This window comes from Pterocles gutturalis, unplaced genomic scaffold (genome assembly GCF_000699245.1).
Source record: "Pterocles gutturalis isolate BGI_N339 unplaced genomic scaffold, ASM69924v1 scaffold15149, whole genome shotgun sequence".
NCBI lineage: Eukaryota > Metazoa > Chordata > Aves > Pterocliformes > Pteroclidae > Pterocles > Pterocles gutturalis.
The window spans coordinates 1-25,538 of NW_010135962.1; the positions used below are offsets into that span (position 1 = coordinate 1).

General features: G+C 37.2%; 1 protein-coding gene across 1 annotated transcript; it reads left to right on the plus strand.

Moving 5' to 3' along the window:
* Window positions 1-1,712: 1,712 nt before the first annotated feature.
* Window positions 1,713-25,538, plus strand: LOC104468105 (E3 ubiquitin-protein ligase SHPRH-like; the record flags this gene model as incomplete). The annotated part of the gene is made up of 16 exons (XM_010082122.1): window positions 1,713-1,801; window positions 3,501-3,590; window positions 5,717-5,824; window positions 6,806-6,948; window positions 7,586-7,759; window positions 8,089-8,151; window positions 8,984-9,209; window positions 11,662-11,805; window positions 13,669-13,770; window positions 14,506-14,577; window positions 15,421-15,606; window positions 20,714-20,806; window positions 21,369-21,455; window positions 21,914-22,092; window positions 24,204-24,284; window positions 25,442-25,538. Coding segments are annotated over 16 exons (1,934 nt in total), but the record flags the coding sequence as incomplete, so codon positions are not given.

The window sequence follows — 25,538 nt, forward strand, 5'->3', positions numbered from 1 at the left end:
CCCCAGCATCACTGTTACATTCAGCCTTCTTTATTAGCAAGGAAGGAACGCACCTTATAAGTCATGAATTTATTGTTAATATAATGTAAATGTTATCGGTCTAATTGTTACAGGCAAAAAGCCAATAATGATCACCCTTACTGCTTCTCCTGCTTTTATGCACACCTTTCTACTGCCTTTCTGGGTCCTGAGGCCAGTAGTTTCATTGTGATGGTGGCAGTGCTATGGCTAGTTGTCACCACCTGGAAGAATAAGATGTTTGCGTTGATGGTTTCTTCCTTCTCACTCAAAGATCTAGTTAGGGTTATTTTTATGTTTGCTAGCACACTTTGACACCTTTCTCTTTCTTCATTGGTCTGCAGCACCATGTTAATGCCACATTTAGTGTACATGATGCCTTTTCTGAGTGTTGCCTACTATTTCTTTATTCTCTTTGTTGCCCCTGAAACCAGTTTTGTCCAGCTCTAGGTCTGCATTTCTTTGACTGTGGGTGAGTTGTTTGTAGCCATGGCTTCCTTATTCACTGCCAAGCCTGTGTACCATCTCTTAGCATCCCACGGCTGTACTCTGCTGCATCCTGTATCTTTACTTTTCAAGGCCTCTGCTATTGTTACTAGGCCTGTATTTCTCTACGCTACATCACTGTGTTAGTTGTAAATATCTCATTCTACACAGACAGCAGTAACAAGCAGTTATTCTAGATAGAGCTGTTATTGTACCCCACAAACAAAGAAAAGTGAAAAAAAAATTAGTCATAGACACCTAGTGATTTAGAGAACTTGCTGTCATAGCTAAGCCAAGTAAAAGGCACAGACAAGTCAAGAAAAAGTCAAAGGAGGCCTGACAAGCCTCAGCCTTGAGGCCTTCAGCACATAGCTTTTGGTGCGTTACTAGTAATGGCAGTAGTATATTGCAGGACTACACCTTTACAACTGGCATCTGTTTTAAATGTAAGAAACTTCCAGATATGTAGGAAGATTAATTTTGTTTTACTTTGTTATCTGCCTTTATGCATTTCATGTCGCTGTACTTCTTCAAGTTTTGAGAGTCTTCTAACACTATTACTGACGAAGTAAATTTGTCATTTGAGAAAAAAATAAAAATTGACCTTGTTCTTTTTTTGCTGCTTTTCAATGTGCAACTTCAATTTTGTGGTTCTTTTAAATGTATATAATCTATTTTTTTGAGAAGTGATTGTGATGTTAGCAGCTTACATCAGTAGTTATGCACCCTGCATGTATTTAATAATTTCTGCATTTCTGAAGTATGGCACAACCTTCATTGTTTTCACTGGAAGAGTGAATAACATTTGCAGTACGAATTCAGTAATGCATCACCGCAGTGCATTGGAGATGATTTTTTTTTTTTGTGCACCATGTGAGATCTTTTGGACTTGCGCAACTGTGAATACATATTTTAAGACTAAGACGTCTACAGATCTTGTAGTCACTAAAGATATTTAATTTGGAAACTGTTTTACTATTTCTAAAATATAATGCTCTTAGTCTTTTACTGGGTTTTTGTGGGAGGAGGGGGTGGGAAATGAGCAAATGAATGGGGAAAATTTGCTTGACAAAGCAAATACAAGCAGATACTGTACAGCCTCTCTGAAAACATCTTAGCATGTAAGAAGTGATGGCCAGTCATGAGTGTTTGTGTATTTAAAAAGGAACACAATATGTGCATGTTTTTGTTGCTCTCTTTTAATTCAGGTGAATATGCACTGGCTGCAGAGCTGTACAGAGAAGTGTTACGATCATCTGAAGAGCACAAAGAAAAGCTCAAAACAGATTCCTTGCAAGTGAGTGAGCATTCAAATGTAAAGAGACATAGTTAAGAACTGGAATATTTTAATTTAACAGATGGGTCTTTTCTTCCTCTTGGTATGCTGAATTACTCTTTCAGCCTGCTGTCATTATCACAATCTTTAGGTAGGAATCTGTGCAGTGGCCTTCATGTTGCTTTTTTTTAAAAAGCTACTGTACTACAAAAAACTTTTGCTTGTGAGTCTCTGTTGTATCCCAGAAGCAGTGTATGATCTCCACCTGCTGTTCTGCAATAAACTTAACATGCTGAATTCCTCGTGTATGCGACTGACTGCTCGCATTAATGGTCCTATATCACATCCTGCGAATACAGGATGCTGGATTTGCGTTGAGAATGATATTAACCTGACAAATGATAGAGAATATAAAACTGTTGCAGTGCAGAAGGTGTTCTCTGAAAGGCCATCAAAACATGAAAAAGAATCAAAAGTGATTTTTCTCTTCAGGAAATCTATTAATACATTTTGGATACTATATTAAAAACATGTCTGTTTTCCTGATGAAAAAAAGCAATGGTTCTCTCAGTAACATCTTTATATTTCTTCAAGAGATATCGGTTCTAAGCTGACCAGAATTCTCTTAAGCATAACAAGATATTTAAGATGTTATAGACAACTGATCACTTCTTATTTCTGTCATTTTCTTTACTTTTCTTGCTTCACTAAATAGTTCTTTGATTAACTTGTGTGTGGTCATCTGATCCTTCCTTTTCCTTTGTGACTTCCCAGAGGCGTTTTTCACTTAGCATAGCCGTATCGGCATAAATTTGTTAAGCTACTCATAACAAGATTGTTAATTAAGCTGTTTTACTGGATTATGCAATCCAATAAAGCTTTTTTTTTTTTCCCCTCAAAATGTACAGTGCCTAATATTGCCTTTGTAGAATACAACTCGACTTCTGTTAAGAACTTGCCAGTTGTGTAGGTTTAGCTTTTCAAGATCTTGGCAAACCACTGCTGGGCAGTGCTCTTCTGTGGCTGAGAACAGTAATTGGGCAAAGGTGAAATGGATCCAGGAGGTGAGAAGGGCTCAAGTTCATGCCAGTGAAAGTTATTAGGATGAGTTTGTGGGAGATACACAGGCAGCATAATATTAGGGGTCTGCTTTGGGATATGTGCGGTGAACCTAGGGAAGAGGAATAGAGTTGCCTTATGTTGACAATCAAGTTTATTTTCCCTAAACATAAACAAAAAGATCATGTTTTATTCAGTCATCTTCTATTTTGGAAAAGTGAAAAATATGAGAAATTATTGAAGCTCTTGGGAACTGGATTTTTCCTTATACTTTATTTCACTTTAGATAGGTTAAGAGAATTGTCTCCTTCTAGTATTCTGAAAAGTATTTACAAAATAATGTGCTCTGAGATAACTTGTTTTCCATGATAGCCAAGGACTGTTTTAATTAGGGGGGTGAGTACAGGGCAGAATCTGATAGGTTGGTATCAAACTTGCCTGCTGATTTGCTTTTGAGGTGCTATTTTTAATGTTTCATTTCCTACCTCAGTAAAATGAGAAGAATGTTAATTTTCTTTATAAGATGCTTCCAGATTAACAGAAAAAATAATAAAACAATATTAATTTCTTGCTATAAGCTTTCATTGCTGTTTAAGCTTTTCATGTCACAGATTTTGCAACATATTTTTTCATGATTGCTGTTGACTCTCTGTATATTTAGAGACTTCATTCTACACACAATTTGATGGAATTGTTGGCAAAGTACCCAGGAATTTCCCCAACTTTGCGTGATAGCCGACTTGCAGAAGAGGTAAGCCTTGTTCATTTTTATATAAGTACATTTTGAAGAGCACCTTTTGTTTTTTACCCTTCAATATTTTCTCCCAACTAGAGAAATCGCATTGAATAGCTTTTCAGTTAATTATGTACATTTCATTTCAGGTTAGTAAAATCAAGACTTGTTCAGTGTGTGAGATGAGAGCAGAAATGTCCAGCAAAGTGCTGCTGTTCTGAATGCTTGGTGATCTCTTTTATGTTGTGAGTGTGTTTTATGGACATTTTAGTAATTTTTAACTCTAAAATGTGCTTTCCCCACCCCCAAGGGGAAAGAACTTACATAGATGTTACTGATAAAGAGTGCATCATCCTGAATCCTTTTGAGTCCTTTATTTTTTCACATTTTCTTTAGCTTTTCTCATTTTAACTGGAGATAGTCAGTCTTCTCTAGGTAAACTTGATTTTTCTTGCATAGATGCCCTCCATTCCAAAACATTTCCCCATCTCCTAGTAAATATAAACTACTACTGTCTAAGGCATCTTCTCAGTCATGCCTTGAAGCTGGTTTTCTACCTCTCTTTTTGGTCCTGTGTGTGGTACTGATAGTATCTAGTTTGAAACATTCTTGAGAAGGTCCTGATTTGCGCTCTTCTTTATAGCCTGAAGTTTGCCAGTGGCATCTGTCCAGGCTCTCCCTGTATTATTTCTATTGTACTCACATGCATTATGGTATCTGATTCATCCCTGTCACTCTTGTGCTGCCTCAACATCTAGAAAGGTTGACTGACCATTCTTGGCCAGATAAGCAAGTCACTGCATGTTACTTCCTGTGTGCATAAGCCTGTTTAACTACATCCTTAATCTTAACTGGGGAAATATCTGGTAATATAGGTGGGATCACTGGTTCCTTGTAGTGGACCCATGGAATGCATTTGCAAAAGGACATCGTTATTGTGGCCTCAGTTGGGTTGGAAAGGACCTTGGGAGGTCTCTAGCTGAACCTCCCCTGCAGAGCAGGGTCAACACTGATTTCTGACCAGGTAGCTCAGAGCTTTATCCAGTTGGGCTATTTAAAACCTCAGTGCCTGGCTCCCTCTTCTGGGTGACTACCTTCTGGCTACTGGAGGGATGCTATGTGATATTTTATCGTTGTAATGCAAATTCTATGCATAGGTAGCATTTTTTTAAGACTTGTTCTCTTGACTATTTAAAGGAGTTTCTACAAACCTTTATAGAAGTACTGCCCTGTAACTCTAGCAATTTTGTAATATCGCCTTCTCCTGACATGACTGTAAAGAGGAAGATTGGAAAGTACATATTTTGCTTATCCATGTGAAGCAGAGGTTGGTTTTTATAGCTACTTTTTGACAGTGGCTCACTGAAATACCTGAGAGTCCTGTCCACTCCTGGTAAACTGAGCTCCACCTGTAACAAAAATATAATTATCTTGATAGCAGCAGACAAAAAGAAGAAAGACTTAAACATACCCTAAAAAGCACAAAAGAAATATATCTAGTGAAATCAGAATGTAGTGGTGAAAGATATGTGTGTGTGTACATGGTACTTGTAAGAAATATAAGCTACTTGTTCATCTGTTTTTAAATTAGCAAGTAACCTGGTACTGACTATATTGTGGAGACATCTGCCTACCAAGAGGGATTTTCACAAGTAATTTTTATGGAAAAGTTATCTGATGCACCTGAAATAACAAGAAGGGTTTAAGTTTAATTATTTTTATGTGTAATTTTTATATGTAAGTAACTTAAATTGTCCTATTCTCAGATTACCTAAGGATCTTTTCATTATTTACTTACTAACACAATATATTTTAATGTACAGAGAAGTAAGAATTATGAGTTAAATTCCAGTTCCTTTTTGTAATGCAGTGTATTCCTGTTGTGTTGTTTGAGCTTGAGTGAAAGCAAAATTGCATAGTTAACATCTTTGTAGTTGTTCGTCTTCTCAAAGGTTTTTTGGGCTTTCTAATAAATGCTACATTCTAGACAAAAAAATTAACGCTAAATATCGCTTACGTGTGAAACTGAGCAGCACATAGGTAGCTAACCATTTTAAAATGCTATGGTAGCTGGGGAGCTTTTGCATTTTCAATTATTCCTCACAAATATGAGTTGTGCATAGCAAGCTCTCCTTTCCATACAGGCAGAACAACTTCGTCAGCATTACATGAGTAAATCCAATGCAGAAGTTGCAGAAGCCTGTCAGGCCCTACAGCCAGTTTTTCAGACCATTTGGGAGCTCCAGAGAAAGGCAAGTACCTCTTACATGCTTAGGCTCTGAATTTTGAGATTTTTTTCAAAGATTATTTTTATGTGTTTATACAGAACTCCAGCTGTTTATCTCTAATAGTTCTTTGAAGGCCTGTTTGGAGTGGGACTTTGGCAGTCTGCATGCACAGAGCCCCAGAACATATCCTTTGTTCCTCGCGTAAAGAGGCACACTGTACTTGATGAACAGATGACTAAAACCACAAGTACATGGTGGGACAATTCCTGTATAGTTTAACACCATGCTTTATTTTTATATTAACTGTGTTCATCTTGTAATTTAGGTAAATATGTTATAGGTTTGGGCTTTGAAGCATTTCTGTGGTGTGTCAAATGGTTATTTCAGTTACTTTAAAGGAACTGGCTTTTGACATGCATTTGGTCATTGTGCTTAAGGCTTAGTTGTGTTTAGGCATTATGACAATTCAGGGTTCATGGGAAGGTGCAAGCCCTTAATGAGTTGATGAACACCTGAGCTGACATGTTGCTTGTCACTTGCATAATAGCGAAGAAATGGGAACAAATGATACGTGAGAAAGTAAACTTCTGCGTCTTTCACCATTTAAAATTATAAGGTCACTTTGGTGTTGCCCTTCATTAATTTCACAGAGAGCTTGCTTTCTCTGATTAAATGATCCTTTCATCTCTTTTTGAGAAAGAGGAAACTTTGAGATCACAATATCTCGATGTGGCTATTCTGTGTAGATGGCTTCAGTGAATCTAACTTTACTGAAGCAATTCGAAGGTGAGGAAGTAGATGGGAACGTACAAAATTTCTTAATCACATATGCACTTAAACAGAAAAGTTTAAGGATCTTTTTTAAGCATACTGCATCTTCCATTTTCCATGGAGTTTACCAATCTGTGTTTGAGTGTGGACTAGAGGGCAGTGTAAGCCTCTGCTGCAATGAGTAAATTGACTTTTGTTGCATGTTCATGGATAAATCTGTTCTTCTGCATACAGATACGTCCAGGATCTCCTTGGTGGTTGGAGGTCATCCAAACAGCAATACAGTGTGCCATCGATGAGGAGCTTGTTCAACGTGTGAAAAATGAAATAACCTGCAACTACAAACAGCAGATTAATAAATTCTCCATGGCAGAGAAGTAAGAGAATAGCTAAAATAGGCTAATGAATACAGTTAACTCTGCTCAAGTCCTCTTATTGGTTTGTGCTAACAGTAGCAATTAAATAGCAGGCATTTTTGATTCGGAGCATCTGGGCTGCAATTAAGTTTCAAAAACAGTCTCCCAAAAAAGCATAACTAGATAGAAGACTTAAAAAGAAAAGCAAGAGAATTACAGTTTTTTCCTCGACAAGCATTCTTTTAAATGTTCCTTTGTATTATCTACTGTCGTTTTACTGTCTTCTGTACTCATGCAACTGCTGAGCAGGAAAGATACGAAGTTTTATTGCATTAAAATTGAGTAACCTCTAAAACAAACTGACTTGTTTAAATGGAAAGTAGACAGACATTATCAGTGTAAAATAGTGTCATTGTGTTACTGAGCAAAGAATTTTGTTTTAGTTTCATGTTAGAGGCAACATGGCCAACCCCCAGCTTACATACAGATCCAGGCCCATGCTCAGAGATTCAGCCTGATCAGGTTGCACAGGGATTTGTCCTGCTGAGTTTGTTGTCCTATATTGCTATTTATCTGTTTCTCTCCTACTTCAAAATACTGAATTAAATTTGGATTTGGTGCCTCAGTGTGCAATTAGTTCCCTTTTTCTTTAAATCAGATTCCGTGACTGTAGAGGCCTTCAATACCTGCTCACAACCCAGCTGGAGGAAGTGAAGAAGTTCCAGAAAATTGTAAGAGAAGCAGTGAAAAACTTAGAAGGCCCTCCCTCTAAGCAAGTTATTGAGGCTGCCACTATCTGCCATTTGCGACCTGTTAGACTGCCACTTAACAAGTATGTCTTGAAAACAGAAAATATACTTTAAAGGTGTATTATTAAATTTTCCTTCATTTGAAATAGGAAAAGATTCAAGTCCTTATTCTGTACTCAGGGTCTGTATGCACACAGATATCACAGATCCATTTGTTCGAATCATGACCTTTGGTTTTATTCGTATGAAATCTTTTCCTATCAGTTATTCTATCAAGTGTACATAAGACTGTTAAATTGTGGTTTTTTAAGGACTTGGTGTGATTTTATATGTTGGAATAGGGAACTACAGGAATTACTTTGGTTTCTGATGAAATTCTGAGTGCTTCTGTTTTCAATCTTCTGTGTTGCAGCTGTGTCTTTTGTAAGGCTGATGAGTTGTTCACAGAATACGAGTCGAAGCTCTTTTCTCATACGTAAGTTCCTAGCTTTATAAACTCACTATAAAAAGACAAGTGAAAGTTGGATTGCCTTACATTCTCTACTTTAAGTTTTCTGAAATAACTTCATTGACAAATTACGGCAACTTCTAGCTAGTGGCCTTGATAGCAATAAGCCACAGCAAGAGAGGAGATTTCAGACATGAATGCATCTGTGAGCTGAAAGAAGGGTTGCACCAGCCCAGGGTATGAGAGAAGTATACATAGTGGACAGTACTGAGAGGCATGGATTGCAGCCTTCTGCATGTTTTCTTTTTGACTTGTATCTCTCATATCCCTCACAATGTCAAAATTGGATTCAAAAGTCTTTACCAGTGGGAGCTCTGTTACGTAATGATTATCGGAATCATTAGAAAATGTTAATGTGTTTCTGAATTAACGTTGTCAAGGAGGGAACTGGGAAGCTGTAGTGTTCTTAAAATAGTGAAATACACAGCAAATTTTGCATCAGAGTTTAACTGCAACTCGTGCTGATTTAAGAATTCAGAATTGGAAAATTTTTAAATGAATATGACATTAATCATTAATAACTACTGAAAGTTAATTAAAATGTATAAGCCTTTGCAAAAGCTATTGATGTTTTTGAGCTGACAGAATGGCCTGTACAGTGATTTCATTGCTGGTACTGAGGTTGCTGTGTTCAGAACAAGCTTTTGGGATATCAAGTAATAGAACAGCTGTTTATATTTGTTTGATTTGCTTTATCCTTTAATCAAATATTAGAAGGCTGAAATATATGGTAAATAAGTAGAAATGGATGTGGCAGTACAAAATCAGTGATGAGTATCATGTTGGGTTTGTTTTCCAGTGTTAAAGGCCAAACGGCAATATTTGAGGAGATGATAGAAGATGAAGAAGGGCTTGTTGATGACCGTTTGCCCACCACGAGTAGAGGACTCTGGGCAACCAGTGAAACTGAACGTGCCTTGAAAGCTGTTCTCTCCTTTGCCAAAGCTCACCGAATGGACATTAAGCTAACCGAAGAAGGCAGCGCATTTCTGGAACTTTTTGAAGCATGGAAAAAGGAATATAAGGTACAGTAAATGAGAAGGTGACAAAATAGTTGTGTAGTCCACTTAATATAATTTAAACAAATTTAAGCTGAATATGAACAAATCTAAGTTGTATTCCTGAAATTAGGGTTTGCCTACACAAAGCTTTTTCCCAGTGTTTATTACAAGATTGGATTTAAAATGGTTTATATATGATTTAAGCATTTCTAAAAGTTATACTGGCTACTTATCAAATTACTAAGCAATATAATTGCATCTGTTAAGACAGTATACAGATATAATTAAATGTGTTCATCTGTTTAGTTAAATCAGAATGTAGCAAGACTCAGGGAATTGAATGTTGGTCCATTCTGTAATTCACTTTACCTTCAGTCTCATGCTAGCTACAGATGTCCTTTCACTCTTGCTTTATTTCCTGGATCTTGTTTACGACACAATGTAACCTGAAATAATTAGCTTCCTGTTGTTTGGATCAGAGGGAACTACAGGAGTATACTGTGGCTTTCTTCATGCATCCTTGTGCATCTGTGTTTCCCTGCAGTGATGGAGAAGGGGGAAGAGGTCTTGCACACAAGGGTCTCATCCTGTCTTATAGCTTAGCTGTAATCAAAAGTGTTTTTTCTTGAATGCTTCTCCTCATTTTTAATTAATACAGGCTTCAGTAGCCCACACTTGGTCCACTAGTATCAGGCTTATTGATTCTTTCATACAGTTTGGTTTTTTGGGGTTTTTTTGGTTTGTTTGGTTTTGGTTTTTGAGGTTTTTTTGTTTTGTTTTGTTTTGTTCTTCCCTGGGGACTGACATGAGAGGAAATTCCTGCTCCTTGAAAGGTTCTTGCCCCTGTCATCTTTCTCCCAGGCCTTCTCTTTCTTGGTTCTAGGAAATTGTCACTTGCTTTTTTCTACGTTTTGAAAAAGCAAAGGTACTTCTTGCAGAAGCATCCTGTCCAAGAATTTAAACATTTATTATTAGCTTTAGTCCACAGAAGAAGAGGAGAAACTCTAGACAGTGGTTTACTTTATGTCTCTTAGATTAACTAATGGAATTCAGTCTGTCATTGTTTTTCAGGAAACCTGGCTACTGATCACCTGCTTTCCTTAAAAGGGTGGCACTACTTTAGGACTGAGACTTAATCTGGAGCTGCCTCAATAAAAGTTACTAGCTTACAGTGTAGCACAGAGAAAAACTTTTTAAACAAAACGGCATCTCAATCAGCATTTAGGTATTTGATAATTAAACACCTAATAAAGTTGTGCTGCTCTCAGAAAGTCAGGTCACCTGCTTACGTTACCAAAATGCTGAGTGGAGAATAATGACCATAGCTGTTCTCATGCTTATTTTATGTCCTCGGGTTGTAGCAGCTCACAAAAGGAGGAGGACATAAGGTAATCAGTTACCAAGGCATTGCTATCTGTTGGGGATTTCCTACTGCAAGAAGGTAACACAGTCTCACCTCCTTTTTCTTTGGGAAATAAAAGGTGGGACTAATTTGCTAATGAGAATGAAAATAGTGCCGTTATGATTCCATCTGTTGTGTCTCGGAAATAGTGATTCAGTTGCCCATACTACTCTTAATTAACATTGAGCTATGGGGATTTTAGTTTATTTTCTTTAGTTTTGGGGGAGTAAGCTCCTTTCAGCTTATTCTGACAGGTTTAATACACAGTAATGTTGTTTGTAATCTAGGCATAGCTCAAAACAAGTCTTTCTTGAGCTAAAAGAAAAACCCCAAACAAACAACTGTCACAGCCTCCCAGCAACTGAGTATTTAGAAATATCTTTACCATTGAAAAATCAGAAATCAACAAATAGTAATCTTTGGCATTTGCAAAAGGTCGTGGAATTTCAGTAAGGTCACTGAAAACTATCTTTTGTAAAATATGTAAACAGTGGAAAGCTTGGGAAGAAGTATTTTACAACATTATCATTAATTTTAAAATATCAGTTTATATTTATAGTGTACTTCCAGTTCTAGGCATTTCTTTTTGTGGAAAGCCAGAACTTTTTCTTGGGAGAATTGAATCTGATGTTATCTTCACCTTGTGCTCATCTGTGCTTTTATCAAGACCACTCAAACTGTTTTAACATTTCTTTAAGAAGCATTCTTAGTACTATAACAGGTGGCTGTTTAAAATTGCTTAATCATTTTTTCTTTTCAGCATTTGCTTAGTCCTGCAAGACACTTGGTTTCTGAACTTTCAGTTGCATTACTTATTGCAATAGTAATAGCTGTAGAAGAAATGAGAGATAGCACTTTATAGTTGTCCATAAAGGGAAGCTGGAAAAAAAAGCAAGCAAGATGATCTCTGTATTCTTTCTCTTCCTTCATAATTTGTTGTTGTTGTTGTGGCTGAATTACTGTAAAGAAATACTATCCCTTACTACAAAAAGATTTTCCCATTATACATTGCATAGCGGAGTCATATAAAGAGAACTCAGATCTGCTACTAAGTTGTTTAGGCTTTTCTTACAGTTACTTCATGAATATTGGATGGTACTGAGGGATCATGTGTCTGCTATTGATGAACTGGCAATGGCTACAGAACGGCTGAGAGTGCGTCATCCTGATGAGCCAAAACCAAATCCACCAGTTCTCCACATCATAGAACCACATGAGGTAAAGTACTTGGCAGGAGAGAAATTGTTTTTTCCTGAAAGAACCTACCTCCTACAAAAATAAAATCTGTATCTAGAGCTATATATAAGGTCTATAATATACCTCTTTCCATTTGTTGTGGTTTAACCCCAGCCAGCAATAAGCACCACACAGCCACTGGCTCACTCCCCCTGGTTGGGATGGTGGAGAGAATTGGAAGAGTAAAAGTGAGAAAACTCATGAGTTGAGATGAAGGTAGTTTAATGAGTAAAACAAAAGCTGTGCGTGCAACAAGGAATTAATTCATTACTTCCCATCAGCAGGCAGGTGTTCAGCCATCCCCAGGAAAGCTGGGCTCCGTCATTTGTAACAGTTACTTGGAAAGACAGACGTCATCGCTCCCAGCGTCACCCCCTTCCTTCTTCTTCCCCCAGCTTTATATGTTGAGCAGGACACCATATGGTATGGAACGTCCCTTTGGTCAGCTGGGGTCAGCTGTCCCAGCTGTCTCCTTGTGAAGAAAAAGCTGGGAGGGCAGGGGCAGTGTGAGAAGCTGAAAAAGTCCTTGGCTTAATGTAAGCATTGCTTGGCAACAACTAAAACATCAGTACATTATCAGCATTATTCTTGGCACAAATCCAAACCATAGCTTCATAACAGCTACTGTGAAAAAAAGTAATTCTGTCCCAGCCGAAACCAGCACACCATTTCAGAAAGCTTTGGAGGAATAAAGAGTTCCTATCTATTTCTACCTTCAGTGTATGGGCCTTTTGAGCTTGTAACTCTTAATTTGATATATTTTTGTGAGCCTTCTGACTGTGAGTGGCATACTTCCAAAGGACTGGTGTCCTTCCAGCAGCAGGTGAATATCTCTGGGACCCTTCTCTACAATTGCCCAGATTTCCAAGCTGGTGGAAAATTAGGTTGACCTGATTTCTCATCCATATTGCTACTTTCCATAAGGACCTAAAAAAAAAAAAAGCAGTGAAAATGTAAAAGACAAATCTTTTTTCAGTATCGTGGAATTTCTGAGCCACTTCTGATACCCTTTCTGTTCATGAACATAGACAAAATGCTGGGTTGATTTAACATAATATATATATTTTTTTTTTGCATATAGAAATATGTTTTCAATAGAAATATTTTGTGCTTTTTTTCAGTGAGATTCAGTGTTAGATAGAAGTGCTTCTTTCTGTAGGCAAATAGATACTTCAACAGTGTATTAAAGCAATTTTTAAAATGGAGCACTTTGCTTAATAAATGTTCAACAAAGTCTAAGACATAGGTATTTGGAACAATAAAAAGCACACTCGTTACTGTGTTCTTCATCCTTAGGGTGCTTGTCTCTTCTGCAGTGTTCTACAACACTACCAACTGTAATTAATCTAAAAAGGAGTCAGCTTCATATTTCTATCTATGTATAGGTTAAATGAAAAGTGAAAGCTGCTAAGAAGTATAAAGAAAGTAATTGTTTCTTACACATTTTTTGGGGACCAGCAGTAGTGCCTAGGATCTATTTGGCTGTAAGAAGACAGATGATAAATTGAATTAATTTTGAAGAAACATTTACAAAAATAAGTTATTTTAAATTGGTTTTGTCTCTGGAAAGAGACAAATAATGCAAATAGAACAATGAAGAGCAAGTTTGTATACCTCCTGAGTCTCAGCCCATTCACAGTACTGTGTTCATACTAGGTAGGGGAAAGGAATAGACAATCAGTTTTGACTAGGGAGAAGCACATCTTAAATTTACAGAATGAGCTGTTCTATCTGTCCCCAGTAAATTACTTGGTTGAATTCTGCCAAAACATGAATTTAAGCCTTGTTGTAAAACTTAACTGTTTTTTTATTTTTTTTTAAATGTGTTTAATTCTGTTTCCATAGGTAGAGCAAAATCGAGTAAAACTTTTGAATGACAAGGCAGTTGCCAAATCACAGCTTCAAAAGAAATTAGGACAACTTCTGTATCTCACTAATCTGGAGAAAGTAAGGTTTTACAGTTCCTTGGTGTTTACCAAAGTGATGTACTCTATTTACCTAGTAGAAGAAACCTAACATTATTTTTATTTAAAACTTAACATTTTAAAGAATGTATATTTTCTGTAAAGATGTGTTACATGCTGGAATATAGTGTGTTGTTCTTTGTGTTATTGCATAGTCATAAAGTTACTTATTACATGATATATTTTGTCTATGCTTAATTACACAGTTACAAAACTATGAACTATTTTTAGATGGTTAAAACTTTCATTAAAACTAACTAGGATGTGGTTAGTAGAAGCCTTGTAAACTTATGTACCTCTCAACGTGCTCTTGCTGTTTTACAAAGAGCTTACCTTCTTAAACAGAGGGACAAGTGTAAGCAAGCATAGTTAAAGGTGATTAAGTATATTTGTTTTCACAACAATGTAAAGCTGGTGGAAAATATGGGGAGCTTCTTGTTTGAAGCTTGTATTTTACCAGGATTTGTCAAAGCTGTAGTAGAGGTGCAGGTCCTATCTGAAGGACTGCAGCATGAACGGTGCTCCTTTTAATTACCATAAATTACTTGTTTTTTTAACTCCTCAAGAGAGACTTATTTATTCACCACTGATGTTTTTTAATTTGCTCACACACTTTTTTTTAAGGACTTCATTATTCATTTTTTCTAGAAGCTTGTTTTAAATATAGAATAACTTTTTATTTGTTGAAACAGCAAGTTTATTTTTTTCTACTTTATAGTCTCAGAATAAAACTACTGGGGGAGTTAACCCAGAACCATGTCCAATCTGCGCACGTGAACTGGGAAAAGAGGTAAGATACTTAGTCATCAGGTTTTTGTTTTAGGAGGAGCCCACAGAGAGCTTGTGGGTCAGGATCAAAGGGAGGGCAGGGACAGGGGACATTGTAGTGTGGGGGTCTGCTACAGGCCACCTGACCAGGAAGAGCAAGTGGATGAGGCCCTCTACAGACAGATAGGAGCAGCCTCACGCTCACAAGCCCTGGTCCTCATGGATTGAACACCTGGAGCACCTCTCCTATGAGGACAGGCTGAGAACGGGGGTTGTTCAGCCTGGAGAAGAGAAGGCTCCAAGGAGACCTTACAGCAGCCTTCCAGTACCTGAAGGGGGCTACAGGAGAGATGGGGAGGGACTCTTCATCAGGGAGTGGAGTGAGAGGACAAGGGGTAACAGGTATAAGCTGAAAGAGGGCAAATTTAGACTAGACTTTAGGATGAAATTTTTCCCTGTGAGGGTGGTGAGGCACTGGAGCAGGTTGCCCAGAGAAGCTGTGGATGCCCCATCCCTGGAGGGGTTCAAGGCCAGGCTGGATGAGGCTTTGAGCAACCTGGGCTAGTGGGAGGTGTCCCTGCCCATGGCAGGGGGGTTGGAACTAGATGATCTTTAAGGTCCTTTCCAACCCAAACCATTCTATGATTCTATGACTCTTCCTGTGCTGGAAAGCTTTGAAATCCAGGCTTTTTAGCAGCTGGAGTGCTAAAAATTCTAAAATTCTTTAATCTGATGAGTTTCACGAAACTAATGTTTCTATGCAAATGTAATTTATCATGTATTAGTACACTGTTTTTCTTTTGTATTAATACAAAACTGATACTATGGGGTTTTGTTTGTTTGTTTGTTTTTATTCCCTGCACAGTGGGCAGTCCTAACGTGTGGACATTGTTTTTGTAATGAGTGTATCGCTGTCATCATAGAACAATACAGCGTTGGCACCCGCCGGAGCTCAATTAAATGTGCCATTTGCAGGCAGACGACATCACATAAAGAAATATCATATGTCTTCACTGCAGAAACTGCAAATCAGGAGGATATTCCTGTAAAGGTACATTGTTTATTGAAGCTTTCTATTTCTTAATTGTTGCATCCTTCATTTAGGCAGCCAATCTACCATATAGTTTTATAAGTAGGTTCACTTTTATAATTAGTTTTGTTTATAACAGGTATAGTTCCTTTTCTCTTGAACTGGATGTGATGTATATAGGCCTTTCTTATGGTGTAATCAATGTTTTTGCATCCTTCCCCAAGGAAGGATACACATTTTCCTGTGAAGTAAAAGGGGTTTTGGTTTTTTTGTTTGTTTTAGGGGTTTTTAAAAACTTGTTCTTTTAATAACTTTTAAGAGTTTTGGAAACGCAACATGAAAGGAAACAATGTGAAAGAGGATATCTTTTTAACACCTACTCTTTAAATGTGCTTGAGGAAAGGCCTTGTAGATGTTTTACAAAATTGCACATCTGTTAAAGTAATGAAGTCTTGGGGTATGGGGGGAGGGACAGCTTTTGCTGCTGTAGAAATAAATGCTGTTCGGTTTTTTGTTTGTTTTTTTTTTGGTCGTGGTGTTTTTGGCTTTTTGTAGCTAAGGAGAGGTGAGGCTTTTTGGAGGCATAGTTTTGCTGTGTTTGCTTGAAATGAGTAGTTTGAGAAAGCTACCTGTACTATAAGGCAGTTAGGATAATGTAAATGTTATAAATTTAAAAGTCTTCATTGTTAGCCAGAGAATGTAAATCCCGATTCTGAAGTTCAGATCAGTCACCTGGAATGTTTCTCAGACTGCCTGAGGAGTAGTTGTTCTGGATGTCTATGTAGTATTGTCTGCTCTACAGAACATAATTAGGATAAAAAAACCGACTCATTTTTAATAGGGGTGAATGAACATGAAAAATGTGAAGGGACTTTATATCTATGCTTCCTCCATCTAATGAGTATATTCAGTAACTTGACCCAACATTTATTCAGCAATAAATCAAATCACAGTAGAGAAAATAGGAAAATTTTAATCCCATAAAATATTAGTTATCAAAATCAATGCTTTTCACTGGAACCTGTTGACCATGAATTTGTTCTTTGGAGAAAGGTTTCTCTGCTGTGATATCTGGGACATTTTCTTTTCTAAATTGTACCATCAATAACATAGTTGTGAGGCCTCCTTCTTCAAGCTCATCCCCAATTCTCCTGACCTAGTTGTGTGGTGTAAGCTTTTTCTCCATATTCCAAATGAGTGTTGACTCTGTGAGATTCTGCAACAGTATTCTTTCTGGGGTTTTTTTGGTTTGTTTTTTGTTTGAAAAACCAAAAGGAAAACTGGAAAAGGCATTAGTGCTTCTTGCCTATCTGTTTTTGAAACTAGTTGGTATTTGGTTAAAGCCTCACTGACCGGATACATGTACCTACTGTTGAATAAAGAGTGACTTTTGGTTTTAAATCAGCTCCTAGCCTGGGCAATTTCTTTCTCAAGGCTTTCCAGTGACAGTGTACAGCTCTGTTGAAGACTGGTAGCTGTATTTTCCACTGTGCCTTTGTGCGTTTATTCTTTTTAGCCTGACTTTCTAAGGAGACAAAGTCTTTTCATTGTACTATCTTAGACTTCTCCCTTCATTTAGCAACCCATTAGAACACTTCAAACAGCTTGACACAGAGTCTGTCTGAGTTTCAAAGGTAATTAATTTTCTACAAGTCTTATTAAAATAGCCATCCACATAAAGTATGTCTCCTACTTAGCAAAATACTGTGGCTTGATTTTCCCCTTACTACAAAAGACATCTTAAAGTTCAAGTCTGGGGGGAAACTTTATTTGGAACTGTGTGCCTTCCTACTGACAAAAGTTAATGAACCTCCAGATACAAATGTGTAGGAAATCAGTCCTGATTGCACGGTTGTATCTACTGTTCTTGGTAACAGAGGATTTTCGTTGGGTTGAAGGCAGGGGTGGAGGAAGAGAGCATCTCCATGAGTCTTTAGCAATGCTGACACCTATAAAGTACATTTTTGCTTTTCATAAATCTGTTGTAGCATAGTGTTAAACCAAAAACCTGTGTTTATTGCAGTTGTGGAAAAAATAGAGGATTCTGGACTAATGTGCAAAGGTTAAAAGACTAATCTTGGTAATATTGTGATTTAGGTGATACTGCTATCTTTTAAATTAAAATGTTATTATAATACAGCTGGACATCCCAATCATAGTTTTCAGCTGGTTGGTATAGTTAAAAGCAGTAACAAAATGTGCTGACAGAGTTCCATCATATCTGTGCAAGTCTCCTTGAACCTTGCAGGTATACTAGGGTAGCTGGCCTGTACTGAAGTCAGTGCTGCCATGCTCACACTAGTTACCTCAGCCTCCCTGCACAACTGGAATTCCATTGTAGTAGATGCTTTCGAACTCAAATAGATTTGAAGTAGTTGACAGTATTTGGCACCAGGGGGAGTAAATAGTCTATGTTTTTGAAGTGCTGGTTATTAGGATGCTTCCTGTGTTTTTTAACAGATTATTTCCTCAGAGTTTGGAGATATCACCCTGTTTCTAACAAGAACATTTCAAATATGTTTCATAAATCATGTTAAAAAATAAAATAAATAGGCTAAGTTTCATAAGTAAGACACAGAAGGAATGTGTCATCTACTGTCGTCCTCTGTAAGGAGTTGTAGTGTTTTCTTGAAGTATTTCTGCATCCAAAACTTCAGGCAAAGCAAAACTGAATTCTGTGTGAATTCCCATGTCGTCTTGAGCAAGTCCCATTCTTATTTCACAAAAGATTAACAATTTATATTGTAGTTTCACTGTATGTACTATTAAAAAAAGCAGCATTGTTAAAAATGAAACCTTCTACCTCAGATTCCTCTAAGGGCAGTTAACAAAGGATGACTTACTATGGTTTCTATAGAATACTGAGGTTAAGATCAATACCTTACAGTATATGTATGAAAACTGTGTGATTTATCCAGTGTTTATACTTTCATACAATCTTTCTCAGCCCCACTGGTCTCTTTCAGTATTCAGTACCTCTTTTTATCACACCCCCCACCTTTCCATTGTGTTCATGTATCTTGCTCTTTATTGTACCAGCACTAACCATCTTAAGTTACTGACTTAGATGCAAAAGGACTACTGTAAATGGGGGCATTTTGTACCGAGAGGGAGTTTACTGGCGTCCCTTCATGTTTTGGTTCTGTAAAAGCTTCCCATGTCCCGTCAGTATTATAGCAGGTATTGCCAACCCGAGACAGAAATTCTTAGAAGGTAGTTTTGATTCTAAGGTGTGCTGTTCCATGATGAATAAGAACTAGCTAATCTGTTTATAAGTACTCATCTGGATATTTAACAAAATGACAAACTCAAGGTGTATAAGGTGTATAGGTAATGAGTGGGGTAACATGTTTTTAAGAGTGAATAATACCGGTTTCATCTCTCCATAACGAGAACAAAAATGAATTTTGTTTGTGTGCTGTGAACCAAAGCTTATATAATGTCAGTGGAGGGAGGAGAACGTTGCACACTTATCTATACAGCAAAAAGACTGTAACCACTTTGATCACTGTACGGTTTCTTTCTTCATCAGTTTCTCTGAGTGATCTTGTACAAAGTCATGTTTGTAACACCTGAGTCACAGGAGGTCTGAAGGGCGGAAAGATCAACAGTGGCTGAAGCTACTATCTCTTATAGAAGGGAAAAACAGGACCTATGGTAAGGTCCAAAAAAAGTGTCTGAGGAAAAGACAGAGCAGACTAGCCACAATTATCGTCATTGAATCACAGATGAATGGTATCAGAAAAGCAAATAAATGACCCTGGAATATACAGGAAATATCAAGTTAGTCTCAGATCCTAAGAGAAGGTGATTATGATTGGCAGGCAACTGCTGTAGGGCTGCAAACGTGTCATTCATCCCTGCAGATCACAGCACCTACCGATGTAAGCATTTGTAGTTTTCTGTCTGACTTCTGGAAACACTGTTAATGTCTACCAGGTGCAACACAGATGTCACAAAAGCTGGTTTACCTCTCTCTGTGACACAAAGTTGTAATCACTGTGGACAACCCTGGGAAATAAGATGGTACTGCTTATTGCAGCCTTTGGTAAAACAGCAGAAAGTCGTGTACTTCTGGAGCATTTATTTAGCTGCAGAATATATGAACGATCAAGCATTGGTTCCCAGCATGCTTAGACTGCTGACATCCTTCCCCACCAATTCTGCAAGCAGCATAACTTCAGTAAATTCGATCTGTCATTGTACCAAGCCAACATAGTTAATTCAATGTTCAGAGGACAGGTGCAGACAGAAATAAAACAATATTTGTCCAGCTGAGTCTAGTGCAACTTGAAATTACTGTGCGTGTAAGAACTAGTGAGGAAATTAAATAAGGGCTTCTTAAAAAAACCACATTAGGTAAAATTGCTGTAACACAAAGTACATACTGAAGGAAATAGAGGGAGATACTAAAGAGGTTTCTTGGAACCTTCTTCCCAACTCAAGGGGAAAGAGAAGAGTACAGAAATCAAAGTGGACAAGAAGCAGAATGTAGTATTGGAATCATTAAGCGCTGAAATACTTCCAAATGCGGAATGAAGATATTTTCATTGCAGCATGCAATCCTTCAAGAATTAATTTAATTGCATTTAACAATTTCTTTTTATTTTAAATTTAATTAACAAGCTTCATGGTACTGAGCATAAGTTTGGCATTGTCATAGTGAGAAACAAAAGCAACAGAAATAGCACTTGGGTAGGTTTTTTTCATGGCCAGTTTTCAAGAGGTGTGAAAGAAGGGAGATTTAAATGTACATTTGGAAGATTCTTTAAAGATTGTGCTACAAAGTTAAACCTCAGCAGCCCGAACTGGCATGCTTGGTGCAACTGTGCTGCTTGGGCTATCTGTTCTGCCTGATGCAGAGCTAGAGAGGTGTGCCTGTGGGGCACTTCATTCTTCCGTGTGCTGCACATGCTGGAATACAGCGCTGATCCTATGGCAATGCCTTGCAAGGGAGGTATAAAAGCAGTTCAGTGCTACTTAACCGGCCCTTCCTTGAGCTTGCTAATTTTTAAATTTGTGTAGATATGTAAGAGTTGTAATACAACATTTTTTAATAAAACAATGAATGTGGAAGGAGTTGTTTAATGTCCTACCTAACTAATGCTGTTCTTTTGACTTTTCAAAGGGAAGTTACTCCACCAAAGTGGAAGCTGTGGTCCGAACACTGAAGAGAATTCAATTTCAAGATCCAGGGGCTAAATCCTTAGTTTTCTCATCGGTATTAATCACCATTCTCTGTCTTGTCTTTGTGTGTGTGTGTGTCTTTGTTGTGTGAGTTTAAAGCAGTCATAATATTTTCAGGAATTAGTTTAGCTACCAAACCTTGAGTCACTTTATACAGCGACTTCATTGTTTTGAGAATATGTAGGGCAATTCATGTAACTGGGGCAGGAACAATGATCATAGTCAACAGATGTAAAAGCTTGTTTCTTTAAAGGGCAAACACTTAAATTCTAGATACTTTTAAATGTAATGTCCAGATATTTTGATACATTGTGAAACTGGTTTTGTGATGGCTACTATTTTCTTTTATTCAAACTGATCCTTTTAATTACATTTTTTATTGAGTTTTATGAAAGATTTGGTTCCTGGCATGCTTCTCCTTTCCTTTTTTTACTTCCCCCTTTTTTTAAATTGCAAATGCCAGTATTTGATAGGCCTTTTTATCTACTCTTTCTTAGGGAATGTAATTAGTATATTGTAGTTGTCATTGCTGTTTGTAATGTTGACTGACTTTTATTGTTTTGTGTGGTTTTTTGTTTGGGTTTTTTTTTTTACAGTGGCAAGATATGTTGGACATAATCTCAAAAGCTTTGTATGACAACAACATGGTATTTTCTCAGATCAATGGAATTACTAAATTTCAGGTACATAAAGGATATTTTTATTAATTATTTTCAATGGGGAAAATTACAGCTCCTAGAAGTTAATTTGATCCTGTATTGCTTCATTTGAGAAACTGAAAGAGGAACCAATTTGTTTGTCAGAAACTTTGGTCTCTAACTTATTAATTCTAAAAATCATAATCACAAAAAGCCACAATTGAAAGCCTTTGGAAATAAACAATGCATTCACTTTTGAAAAAGAAGCATTGGCATGAATGTTAAGGATGAGACACACTGATCAGTGTTGCAAGAAATTCCTGCCTTCCTGATCATCTGTTGAGTGTCTGTTCTGGGATGACAGTTCTTGGATCAGTCAGGCTGCAAGACTGTCACTCTGTGGCCTGTGCTAGCTGCTGTAATTTCTTGAAACTAAAGAAAGATGCCCCCCGCACTCTTTATTGAGGAACTTTTGTCATGCTGCTGTGATGTTTGCCTTTTAGGAAAATCTCTCTGCATTTAAATATGATCCCAACATCAATATTTTGCTGCTGCCTCTTCACACTGGTTCCAATGGACTAAACGTCATCGAAGCAACTCATGTTCTGCTTGTGGAACCCATTCTGAATCCTGCACGTGAGCTACAGGCTATTGGCAGAGTACATCGCATTGGCCAGAGCAAGTAAGAGTTAATATTGCATTGAGTGGTTCAGATATGGTCCAGAATAGAACTGCATACTGTAATCAGAATAAATCTAGTTCGCTGAACTCAACTGCGGAGATGAGGGTATTCCTAGGAATCCTATATTTATAGATAATCATAAAGGGACAGAAAGACTAAAATAAAAAAAAAAAGTTTGCTGAAAATACACAGTGTGTATTTTAGGGAGTTCTTTTGTGCTACAGGGGTAAGATGCAGAAGCAAATTGTGTTTAGGTGTTTAGGAAGAGTGTAGGCTCTTGAGTCCAAAATCCTGAAAAACCTTGTTCAGCTGCTGCCCTATTTTATGTGTGCTGTTGATGCCTTAGTTTTTAACTTTGAAATTCTACTTGTAAGAATGTCCAGAAATGTCTTAGCTTTGCAGGTCTGAGCAACTAACCGTTTATGTCATTTCCTAGTTTCCTTGAGAGACTTCTTCTAGCTGGTCGTTCCCAGTGCTAAATTAGGAGCTGCATAAGTTTTGGCGGCGGTTGCGGGGGGGGGGGTGTTTTTGGTTTTTTGTTTCCAAAAAGGATATTATAGCACACAGTTTTTAGAACTGATTAGTTTTTAAATCACAGTTCTGCCCTCACCCCTGTCTAGATCTTTTTGAAGACCTTAATGAGTTTGCATATCTTTTGTTTTGTTTCAGAGTTGTAGATTTTACGTGCGTGGTACTGAACACTTAACGGTTTTGGAAAGTACAGATATCTCTATATATTTATCAGATATATACAGTACATGAATATGTTTTTCCTTAAGTTTCATGTCACTTGAAAAAAATAATTAAACCTCTGTACGTGAAGAAGAAAAACCCCTGGAATCAACTCTGGAATATTATTATATTCCAGTGTAATAGTGGGGTTTGTGTTCTGGAAGTAGAGGCAAGGCGAGAGGGCATGAATAAGCATGTATGTGAAAAGATGTTTCTGAACAGGTGGATATTTGGCTGTGTTGGTAAAGATTTTGAATTAACTGTGAGGGCACAGGAAAGATTGATTGTAACAGCCCGCATTGTAATTTTACTTCATGCTGGCACAAAAGGTCTGGCAAAAATCTTGCAATAAAACTAGCAAGAACATGTGCTGTACTTCTTAAGAATAAGCAAGGCTTATTTGAAAAAGGGCAAGTACAGTAAACATAAACTAAACAGCAAACTAAACTTTGTTTAGTTTCATTGGTGCAACTATTACCAGTTCAGTTGTTCTTATTTACATCTTTTTTTGGGGTAGGCCTTTTCCTATGAATCACAAAGTATTCCCCAAGAATTCCTCTGTGCAATGTTACTTGCCAATGTTTCAACTTAAGATCTGAAAACCGTTAAAGCACTTTCAATGGTTCATATCTTGGAAAATGTTTAACCTGGGGAGCCTGGAGTGATTTTTCATTTTTATCTTTGGAGCTGACTCTTTTCCATTTCACTTTCTTGTGCCTGACATCTCTTTTTTTTATTACAGATTTCTTTTTGAAATTTTCTTTTGTAAATGGAGTTCTCATTTTGTTTTATGTTTGTTGACATTTTGGTTTTTATGTCTTACTAGTGTTTACCATTTCATGCTTACTGACCACAATTACTGACTTTTAAAAAAAAATGTAGTATTTTGCCATCTTCAAGAACAATATTGTGAAAACTCTGGGAATGAGCTTTAATTATCCATCACACTGGGCTCTGTCTCATGGACTGACTTGTGACAATGCAATATAAACATTGTATATAACCAGTGGGCCAAAGTAATTTATTTAAATGACAGGCCAGGCTCTTGAGGGCTGTTGGTTTATAGTAGGGACACAGAAAGCAGAACTTTGCCCAGCATCTGCTTTAGGATTTTAGTTAATACAGCTTATATTAATTTAGTATGTGATCCAGCTAAGTGGAAGTGTGTGCTCTGGGAGGCACTAAGCATCCTTAAATGTCAGTGGAAGCTATTAATCACCTTGTAAGACTTTTTTTTTTTTTCTTAAAATACAGAGGTGTTTTTTCAGCACTCTTAACAATAATTAGTACGAAACAAAGCTGTGGTCTTGAACTTTAACAGTAACAGCATAACTTCTGCTCACTTCTGGTCTTTTTTTCTTTTTTTAAAACACATTCAGACCTACCATTGTTCATAGGTTCCTAATAAAAGCAACAATAGAAGAGAGAATGCAGGTTATGCTGAAAACAGTAGATAGAAGGTAAGTGCTGAATTTTTTAAGAACATTATTATTGCACTGAACATGAAAAGGTAGTTTTCAACCATACTTTTATTACAGTTAGGTATGTGTATCTTACATATAAACTTCAACTGTTCTCCTTCAAACTGTTTTTTGATTGACAAAAAAGTTTTAAGACTTGGTTCCGGTAACTTGAAGAGTAAGGTATTTTAATTCTCTGGAGAATATGTTGTTTACAATTTGTATATTTTATTTCATAAAAGCCTAATAAATAAATTATGTGCTACGATTTAGCTTTTCAGTTTAGCTATTTCCATTAGTATAAAAGCATTGCAATTAATAGAATCATACTAAACCTGTGACTGGAGTAACAGCATATGTTACAAGCTCTAATATAGGACATGAATACTTTCATTATTTTTAAATTCTACAAACCTAGTCTGTCAGTTCTATGTCCCACTGGTTGGTTTTGCAGTCAGTGCAAGAGTTGTCCATATGCTAGCTTCTAAGTTAGTCTGGTGTGCAGACACAGAAAGCAGTTTTCACTGCGTTTGTTTCTTCAAAATCTATAAGCATCTCTAAGACTGGGAGTGACACAAAAGTGGTATCTACATCCTTTATGCTGATAACAAATCTAGGAAGAGGCCTTAGTTTAAGAAAATGAGTTATTTTTCTGGTTTTTTGTCTGTTACAAATTATGAGACTAAAAATTTACGTGCGTATCTTTGGCTGTAGTTATGAAAGATTTCAGCTTTAGCTTTGAAAGAATGATTTAATCAGTCTCCATATCTGTGAAGTAGCACTACTTTTGCTTATAAAGTTCAGATAAGTATGCAGTAGTTGAATGATCCAGTCAGGGCTAATGTTCTGAAAGTAATATCAAACCTTATGCTTGGAAGCTGAAGCCAATCTCGTAAATGTTACGAGGGCAAAGCGGATTATCCCATGTTCTGCTGCCTCTGCAGTGTTTGGTGTTGACCATTATTAGGAACAGTAGATGGACTTTGTATCCTGCTCAAAGCATGCAAGAGAAGTAGCTGATCGGTGTGTGTGTTTTTATTGAGCTTCAAAGCTGGACAGTTATTGGACTCTGAAGGGTGCGGCCTGTCTTCAGTGTGTACAGCTTGTTACTGGTGTTGATTCCTTCTCTGATGTCTGCATGCCATTTTTTCCCACAGCCACACGAGCTCTTCCATGAAACAGTCAGAAGCCTCAGTTCTGACGGTGGCAGATTTGGCTGACCTTTTTACAAAGGAAACTGAAGAACTTGAATGA